Here is a 10,025-nt window from a genome sequence, read left to right as displayed (position 1 = left end):
TGGAAAGAATGAATGCCCTCGGGATCTCCAGTGGTGTTGGCTGCCTGATATTTAATATGATGTGCAATAGAGATATTGCCATAGATACTCCAAAAGGATCCGTGATTAGAACGGTGTACAAAGGTCTGCCACAGGGATCGGTATTGAGTCCACTGTTATTTAACATCTACACTCAGGATCTTCAAACACATATTCCCCCTGAAATCTCCATTTTGCAGTATGCGGATGACTTCGTGCTGTATACATCAGACAAATCCACACCTCGCGCTTCGAGTGTATTGAATAGGGCACTGGAACCCGTCGGGGCATGGTTCGAGGAAAGTAATTTGGAATTGGCTCCGTCCAAAAGCCAAATAGTAGTATTTTCTAGAAAGCGTAACATCCCCGAGTTAAATATAAAATTGAGGAAAATTCGGATTCCTGTGAAGGACAATGTAAAATTTTTGGGCGTCACATTGAATAATAAGCTGTCATGGAACAAACACATTGAAAACATTGTGGCTAAGTGTGAAAAGAATATTAACATCCTACGGGCAGTTTCAAGAGTGTGGTGGGGTGCCCACCCGACTACAATGAACATGCTTTACTGCGCTCTTGTCCGAAGTCATATTGATTATGCGTGCTTTATAATGGACCCTCTTCCAAAGTATCTGCAATCTAAATTAGATAGGATACAATATAAATGCCTCAGATTAATTTTGGGAGCAATGAAATCATCTCCTGTGATTGCCTTACAAGCGGAGTGTGTTGATATGCCGTACTCTTTGAGGAAAAAACTATTATCCAACAAATTCATCCTCAATAGGACTAACGATAGTAATCATCCAATTTTTCCGAGGCTTCAACTTCTTCATGCTTTTTTTCAATCAACCTCAAACAAAAATACTGACAGTCCTCCTATTCTCTGTAGATCCTGGCATCACATTGTAAACACCATGTCATGTCCTCTTGAAGCCACTCTTCCGTTATATAACATTTCATATGAAGCTGCTATTTATAAACCTGATGTATTTCTTTCTATTGGAATAGATAAGACCTCGTTGGTTCTTAATGCCTCTTATGTTAAACGATTATTCATACAAAAGTTGGAAGAACTTTGGCCTAACCACGTTGCAGTATATACTGATGGCTCAAAAAGTGCCGTAGGAGCGTGTGGTGCTGCATTATATATTCCTTCCCTTAATATAGAAGAGCAATTCCAATTACCTCGTGAAGCATCCATATTTACAGCGGAATGTGTGGCCCTTAGAGAGGCTCTGAGAATAATTATTAAACAATCCTTGTCACCGACAGTAATTTTTACTGATTCTCTCAGCGTTGTGAACCTTTTATCTTCAAATAATAATCACTCTGTCCTTAAGAATAATCATATTCTTTGTGATATAAAAAGAATGTTATATATGGTTAATGTTGAAAATAAAATTGTCTCGATAGTTTGGATTCCATCTCATATAGGAATTACAGGTAATGAGAGGGTGGACTCCATGGCCAAGGAAGCCCGGGACTGTGGCGTGGTTCCCAGTCTATTCACCCTTCCCATTCCTGACTACCTTAGTGGGCTCAAAGCTGGTGCAAGCGAGGAATGGAATGAAATGTTCTCCATAACATCCACTGGATCCTATTACAAGTCAATCCAACCCGTGATACCCAAATCCCCTTGGTTCCGCAAAGTTAGGATTCCCAAGCTGAATGTGTCCCTTCTGTGTAGGCTGAGGATCGGACACACAGTACTTGCATCCCACCTCAAAAGGATTAATATTCTAACTTGTTCGTTGTGCGCGTGTGGACAGGAGGATGAGACTGCTGACCACGTATTTTTCAACTGCCCCTTACTCCCTAACCTCGAGTTCATTCAGGACATTCGGTCTGAGGGTTTGTCCTTCCCGCTGAATGTCCAACACCTATTGTCAATGAACTCGAAAAATGTTAACGGTGCGATTATTAAACATTTAAAAAAGTATAGCAAAAGCGTGTGACCCCAAAAAAATCAATAAAAAAAAAAAAATTATTTAAGTATATAAAATCACTAGTATGGCAGGTATCACCCAAAATTGGGTGCTTTGCCAAAAATAAACAAAAAAAAAAGTGTTCTTAGTGTGATTTTTGTCACTGTGGTGTCGACTCTATGTATACCGAGTAAGCATATAAATGTACACTGAGTTTTTACATTCACACAATAGATTAAAAATATAATGCCAAATGGAATGTGGGTTGGAGTTAGATGTTCCTGATGTTCCTGGTGTGCGTGCGGGGCAGGCCCTGCGTGGCGGCGACCACCTCCTCCAGGAAGGAGGCGGAGTTGTGCACGGTTGTGCCGCCCAGCAGCACGCGCACGCCGAGGTTGGACTGGTTAAGCGCGTGCACGCACAGCGCCTCCTCGTACGTGATGCCGCCCACCACGAACAGGATGATGTCCTGGTAGCGGCGCGACGGGTACGCGTCCTCCCCGCCCATGCACGGGTACGCCGCCTCGCGGATCTTGCCCTTCACTATGTCGTCCAGCGTGTCCACCAGTAGCGGCTTGTGCTGGGTGTAGATGTTCTCCACTCCGCTGAGTCCCTGCGATTCAACTCAATTCAATTTGTTTATTCAATAAATAATATACACATAAGAAACTTACATCCAAGGCGTACATATTATTAATATAATTACAATCATAAATATATGTAGAAAGACACTTGTCATAGTAGTAGAAGAATCCCGAATCGGAATACCCCCTCAGACACGCGGAACAAATGAATATCTGGCGTGATATTGTTCAGCATAGCAGTAGCTCTTTCCACAGACATAACCATCGACAGGTTGGTTCTGTTTATAGGAATTATTATTATTATTTAAGGTTTTACTGACGACATCTTAAAGAAATTAAAATTTGGTTAGGATGAAAAAAGTTTAAAAATGCATATATACCCGGGAGCTCCGCTACGAGAGCCTAGCAAGTAACAAACTTGTTGAAATAGTTAGTTCAAATGTCTGCTTTTTGTGAATTTGTTTCTCAAATTATAAAATTATATTGCTCAAGCATTCTAGTTCAATGTTTAAAACTTTTTTTCTGATCAGGAGTAATGTGGTATCAGCTTAGTTAGACTTAAGTCAATTTTTGCAGCGTGCTTTAGATATATGTATAACCATTGAAATTCAAGTAATGTGGTAGCCAACCATGGGTAGAATATTACACAATGTTTAAAGTGATCACTTAAACTAGTCGATGACGGATCGCAACCCTGTAAATAACCAGATATTCCCATCAGCCCGTTTGTGGATTCAAGTATAAAGATTTGCACAAATTGTTTGTAATGTTTGTTGTTGAGAGTGTGGGATATTAGCTACACTAGTAGAACTCACTCGTCATGGGAGCACTCACCTTGAAGAGTCGGAGTGTAATCTTGACGGCGTCCTGCGTCCCGAACAGGTCGGACTGTCTGGCGTGCGCGCCGCCGTACTCCAGCAGTGACACCACGCTCCGCAGCAGGCTGCGGTCCACGCCCATCTTGCCGAGAGTCTCCAGCAGCCCCACCGTGTCGTTGTTGGCGTGCCGCTCGTAGCGCAGCGCGTACAGCATCACCAGCTTCACCGCGTCCGTGTGCCGGACAGTCTCCATGGCCAGTACCTTGCGGATTTGCTGGAATGATAACCCAAGTTTTAATGCATCTTCTTCGTGGGCAAATCTGTTTGATGATTAGTTTGTCTCTTTAATCCGTAAGTCTCTATTCTCCGTAAGTCTGTTCAATTCGGCATGCCTTCTACAGTGCACATCAAAGATAATTTGGTCCACGTAGTTTAAGGGGGGTCGTCCTCTGTAGTTTGTGCCTTCGCACATGCCCTCCATAACCATAAGCAGGCCTGGGTGTCTTATACTATGGCCTATCCATTTGACTCGCTGTTGTGTTACTTTATATAGTAAGCATCTAGACTCCTGCCCTGCTTATTACCTCATTACTCTCTCTTTACATGTTCCGAGCAATAAATCCCAACATGTGCCTGTAACACCACAACTCAAAAGCCGCCCTCGTTCTACCTGCTCTATAGTCCACGCATCTACAAGTATGTAAGTCCATAAGTACTGCACTGGAGGAGGACTTGAAAAGTTACCTGAAGTTGTTTAGCGTGCTCATTCTGGCACGCCAGCTCCTGCTCTAACTCCGATACTTCCAGTAGACTGTGTCGTCCCACCATGGCAGAGAGTTCCCCTACTACCGTCACGTGCTTGGATACAGTGCCTGACATTTTCTGCAAAAGCGTTTATTTATTAAGAGGGTGTACTGAATCAGAATGTTTTTTTTTATAAAACAGCACTTTTTGTGATTTTTTTGTAAGGGAGAGAAAGAAATGATGTTATTGAATTTAGAGGTATGGTTTTGTACGTATTTAATGACTACAAAAATAATACAGATTTCTAAGCCTATCGCCGGGAAAGATCCATAGTAATTTTTGATAGAAACAAAAAACCAAAGAAGGATTTATTAATCATATATTTTTCATCTGGGCGAACTAAAAAAAATGAGATTTTTTTTTGTCGGGTTTAAAAAAAGATATTTGTTTTATTTGCGGATGAATTTGTAAAATAGAAATATTGATACAATATCAGTATTAACAAACTGTTACTAATAAAATTTAACAAGTAAAAATTAGAGACCATATACTACCATAAAATTTAACAAGCAAAAACTGGAGACCATAGATTACCATAAAATTTAACAAGTAAAAACTAGAGACCACAGACTGACCGTCTATGGGCACGGTGAAGAATTATGTATCCAATTAAATAAAGGGGGATGGTTAAAGTTTGGCAAAAAATACAATAGAGTTTCAGTTTCGGAGTAGGCAGTATACATCTTTGGATTTCATATGCTTATGGATCGATTGAGTAACCTGACTTACTTTGAATTGAGGATACGCCTCCACAAAGTTCTTCATGTCGGCAATACTTTCCACCTTCTGGTGACTCTTCGCTTTCTTTTGGAACTCCTCCATGAGATCCTTTATGGTTTGTCCAATCTCGCCAAAATTTAAATATAGACTCTGAAAAGTGCGCATTTATCATATTATTATATTTATTATAAGTCACAAACTGTTTACATAATGCATTATCCACGTTGAATACGATGAAATCTAATAGAATTTTAAAAAAGGATCGCACATAAAATATAGTGTACGAGGTATTTAAATAAATAAATTAATAATAAAACCCTTATCCGCACCCCAATAGGGCACTACTTCATATACAGCAGTATTATCTTGATCGTTTACACACGAAGGAAAGGTGATCAGCCCTCAGCTTCAGGTACCAGCCCAGGGTAATATTGAATAAATATTACAGTGAAAAAATCACTTATATTTATTTGACCCCCCCCTGGGAATCGAACCCGGGACCTCCAGAATGGTAGCCGAGCGTGCTGACCATTACACTACGAGGTATACTTAACCTAATAGTAATTTTAGTAGTAGTAACCTAGAGTAACTTTTTTTACTAAGTATCTCTCAAACGTGAACACAAGTTACTTTTGAGCGAGCGAGGGGCAGATATATATTTTCGCTCCTTTTTATCATATCTTCTTCTTCATGTGTCCTGTTGGGTTGTTCATGTGTCCCGACGTTGACGATCACTGGGTCTTGTGGGTCTGTCCTGGGCAGCACGAGCCAGCTCCTCCACACCTCTCATCCCGGTCCACTCTGGAATGTTCCGAAGCAAGGAAAGCTGCCTTCTTCCAACCCCTCTGCGACCCTCAATCTTCCTTTTTATGACCAGTTGTAGGATGGCATACTTTTCACCTCTCATTATGTGATCAAAATACCATGTTTTTATCATGTAACTGATTTTTTCATCAGTTACATTGTATTTTATCATGTAAAATGATTGTAACTACAAATTTCTCTTCTGATTATTTAGACAGGGCATACTTTACTCTGGTATGGCGTATGGCAGTGCAAAAATTAAGATAAGGCTCACTAGTATTTTGCGAAAATGACAATAATTAAATTATTATTAATATAATTACAATTTACCTTGGCGTAAAATTCATCTTGCTCAGCAGATAAAACAACCTCTTTTAATTCCTTCGCTATTCCCGGTATATTGGACAAATTAACTCTATTGTTTGTGATCGTGAGCAGTTCGTGAACCATTGCTTGGTAAGTCCACTAAAAACAAATAAAGCATTTTGAAATAATATTAAATATATGATATAGTCTTCCATCGAAATTGACATAGCTCTCTATAATCGAAAGCAACCGAGAAAGAAGAGAAAACTTTCATAACTATTTCACTATTCATTTGTTATTTGCGAAGTGCTCCTTTTTTAAAGTGTTTTCAAAAAGTTGCTCAGAAATTAAAAATTCAGTTAAGTAAGTACCAGAAATTAAGAAAAATTAGGTACTTGAAAGTTTGTATGCGAGTTTTTTTTTTAAAATTAATACATAAATGATTCATCTCACAAAAACAAAAAAAGTCAACCATTCAAAAGCTTCTGCGAATGTTTGCTTATTTTTGCTACCAAATCGCAGTTAATAGTTTTTTTAAGTACTTGTTTTTTTTTCTTCTTTTAACTCTTATCTGTATTCAATGGTATATAGGGCACTGCATCTCATCAATGCAGTGTTATCTCGATGGTTGATTACTAGAGGGCATAGTGATAAGTCCAGGGTAATATTCAATAAACATTAGACAGAAAAATAACATTTTTTTTACTCCCCTGAGAACTGAATCCGGTACATCCTGCACAACAGCTAAACGAAGGTTAGAAGTACTTAATTAGACAGAAAAATAACTGGAGTGTTGATGCAAGATTAATAATGCGCAAGAAAGAGCCAGGAGCTCCTTGCCACGCCTCAGTTTTTATTTTTATGTTTTAAAGGAATAACCCACAAAGCGTCTATTTTAGATGCTTGTCTGCAGGTAGGATAGTAAGGATAGGGAAGGTAAATGTGAAAAGTGCATCACAAACACCCAGACCAATTGAAAATAAATGTTTCTTGAATTCATTTTGCAATTGGCGGGAATCGAACCCACAACGCCAGTTTCACAGTCGAGCGTCTACCCAACTACGCCACGGCGCCGGTTATTTATGGAACTTGATGAAGGTACCTGGTTCAACAGAGGCGTGACCGGGTCATCTCTCCTATCGAGCAGGAGAAGCAGTGGAGGCGTCTCCCCGACCCGGAAGTCGAAGAGCTGCGACTCCCGGCACATGATCTCCCTGATCTTCTCCCCGAGTCTCCGGCACAGGTCGGAGTTGCCCTGGTACCTGACCACGGGGCGCTTCTTGAGTGAGAGAAGCAGAGACGTGATGCCTTGTGTGCACCGTTGCAAGTGAGCTGGGTTCCAGACCAGATCTAAAATTTAATAGGCAGATAATCCAGGTAACTTTAAACTACTACATACTACTACTACTACTACCATCACGCCGTTTACCCGCAGGGGTAGGCAGAGAGGATGGTACGCCACACTCTTCTGTCCTGACATACACTCCTCGCATCCTTCACATCCATACATCTAGTCATACATGCCCTCCGATTACGCAGACTTTTGACACCGCCAGATTTTAGCTTCTGATTGATCTGATCGTGCCAAGTCTTTTTCGGTCGTCCTTGTTCTGTTTTCCCTCTCACATTCGCCACATATATTTTCTTAGTCATTCTCTCGTTATCCATTCGCTCCACATGTCCATACCAGCGCAAAGAACTCTTCCTAATCTTTTCAATTATTCCTCGTTCAGCCTTACATTCCTTTCTTTTATCTTCGTTTTTAATTCTGTCATACAATGATTTTCCACACATTCGTCTGAGGGAGCGCATTTCAACAGCGTTCACTCTGCTTTCATACAAAGCCCAAATATATAAAACACTCCCCTTATGATCCATTGTTCACTTTGTGTAATGTGTAATTGTTGATAAGTAGTGTGGTGTCAATCATGGGTAGAATTGGTGAATGTTACACATGTAAAAACTGATCACTTAACCAAGCCTATGACGGTCGTAAGGTCACAAAAAGAATGTATTTCATTTATCTTTATCTCATTAATAAATACAAAAAATATTCATTCAGGAGATGCATTTAAAGCACTACAACTTTAAAGTAGTCATGTTGCTATAATGATTTATAAAAATTTGATGCAATGAAGCCTTTACAATACTTTAATGTACGTGATTACCAAAGCCAAAGTGATTCAACGAGTCTTCTGAAAATTTGCTATTTTCAGTCACGTCCTTTTGGTTGGAAACTAACGACGTATGTAAATCTGCAGTTTGATACCTTTGTGAGGGGAGACAATGTTGAATGAGAAGACATGCGGACCGACGGCCAGATAGTCTCCGTAGAACTCCTGGACCTCTCGGACCACCTCCTGCTCATCGCACTCCGCTAGAGTCTTAATATCCACCTTGGAAATTATGTTACTGAAATCTAATTAATAAATCACATGAGTAAGTACCATTGGAATACATTACCAATTATTATTTATAATATACTTATTATATACAAATAACTATTAATGAACAGTCAAAAAAACTTTTGAGAATCAGGAAATTTCGATAGTTACAAATGTTGCTAGTTGCCAATATGTTGATAAAATTTTGTATTTATATCTATGTAATTGATATTTTTTTATCTACATACTTAAGTAGGTCCTTAGGTAAATATACGATATTACGAAAAATTGGTAATTATAATTCATAATAATGGCAACATAATATTTTTAAATATGGAGTGCAAAATCAATGATATAATCGCAGATTCATACATACATATGAAATAAACTCCGTATTTCGGGTATCTCAATTCCCTCGAAAGGAGTGCAATATTCTCAGCAGTGGGACGCAGAAACACAATGCACTTGAGGTGTTTTAGTCCGTCCCCCTGATTTGCAGCGTCTATTCGTTCAAATAAATACACTTCCTTTTGTAAAATCTCAGATTGGCCGTACACCATGCTGACAATGCTCGTCTGGAATAAAACACAGTAAATAAAAACGAGAATGAAATTAATAAAACATTACAGAGAAACTCACTCAAAGCAACATGAACATTATAAGAATTATTCTCATCCTAGCGTGGTTAGGTATAGTATATTGAAAAACTTTTTTTTTTCATACATATTGAGGGTAAATATGAAAAATATATATTGCACTTAGTTAGGTTTGGTTCAATGCCGAGTGTCAAGTCTTATAACGTTAGGGACCTTTTTCTAAGATTTTAAGGTAAAAGGTAAAAGTTTTTTTTTTATTATCAGAAGATATGGATAAGGTACAAACTAAATTAATATTTGAGGCATTCGAGGTAAAATTCGAAGTAAAAAAAGCACAATTTCGTATTGTGATCATTTTTACTATTACAAATTTAACGTTAAAGTGGAGTTGTAACTATTTCCAAGGTCGATATAATCAAATTTCATTGTATTTTACAATAATTATGAAGTTCAGCGAAATAGAACGGAAAATATGGTAAATAAAAACTACCGTTTCTTTATCCATAAGTAATATTTTCATGCCGGGCCCACTTTCCTCAGCCATTTTAGTTATGTACATTTTAACCGCTTGCGTCACGTTCATTTTATAAATTTATAATAACACTGTAAAATACTAAATTGTATACATAAAATTGATATAAACAAAATTCTTGTAAGAAAATTTTAAACGTCAACCAGAATTTGACATCTCGATAATATTTCATAGACAAAAGTAACAGGTTACCATAGACGTTGAGGCTGACAGCACATGGACGTTTTCTGCTTTCGGAATTCTAAATGCGATGCTTCCTTACTTTAGCCCTTTTGCAAACGGGCGTTTGCCGATGGAGTTTTCGGTCGGCGTTTTTCTCTAGGTATTGGAATTCCAAATGAATGAATGTGGATTTTTTATGGGGTTATATCAACTCAAGGGAATAATGAAACCCTAGGGTTATAATCTTCTTCTTCTTAAAACCCTTATCCGCACCCCCAATGGCGCATAGAGCACTGCATCATATAAACGCAGTGTTTTCTTGATCATGTCAACATATGAAGGAAAGGTGATCAGTCCTCCGCTTCAGGT

The 10,025-nt window shown here is 38.7% G+C and overlaps 1 protein-coding gene across 1 annotated transcript; it reads right to left on the bottom strand.

Annotated features, from left to right (window-relative positions):
- Window positions 1-2,083: 2,083 nt before the first annotated feature.
- LOC148303195 (vacuolar protein sorting-associated protein 45-like) lies at window positions 2,084-9,659 on the bottom strand. The gene is made up of 9 exons (XM_088270379.1): window positions 9,453-9,659; window positions 8,743-8,941; window positions 8,252-8,401; window positions 7,085-7,332; window positions 6,007-6,141; window positions 4,882-5,022; window positions 4,093-4,230; window positions 3,365-3,622; window positions 2,084-2,559 (listed from the first exon to the last, which is right to left on the bottom strand). The coding sequence occupies exons 1-9, from the start codon at window positions 9,543-9,545 to the stop codon at window positions 2,218-2,220; spliced, it is 1,704 nt and encodes a 567-aa protein (XP_088126505.1). The 5' UTR covers window positions 9,546-9,659; the 3' UTR covers window positions 2,084-2,217.
- Between the last annotated feature and the right edge of the window lie 366 nt (window positions 9,660-10,025).

The sequence above is a fragment of the Brachycentrus maculatus genome, unplaced genomic scaffold (genome assembly GCF_059751285.1).
Source record: "Brachycentrus maculatus isolate JH-2025_06_01 unplaced genomic scaffold, ASM5975128v1 h1tg000380l, whole genome shotgun sequence".
Taxonomy (NCBI): Eukaryota; Metazoa; Arthropoda; class Insecta; order Trichoptera; family Brachycentridae; genus Brachycentrus; species Brachycentrus maculatus.
Note: the sequence above shows the minus strand (reverse complement) of the source record. Positions and strands in the feature narration are given on the sequence as shown.

Bases quoted from the DNA above. Each gene is read 5' to 3' on its own strand.
- LOC148303195 (XM_088270379.1), bottom strand. From the start codon at position 9,545: ATGAACGTGACGCAAGCGGTTAAAATGTACATAACTAAAATGGCTGAG. The intron at 8,402-8,742 runs GTATGTATGAAT...TTTATTAATTAG, and splicing joins ATACGGAGTTTATTTCATAT to ATTTCAGTAACATAATTTCC. The intron at 5,023-6,006 runs GTAAATTGTAAT...CGCACTTTTCAG, and splicing joins AAGATGAATTTTACGCCAAG to AGTCTATATTTAAATTTTGG.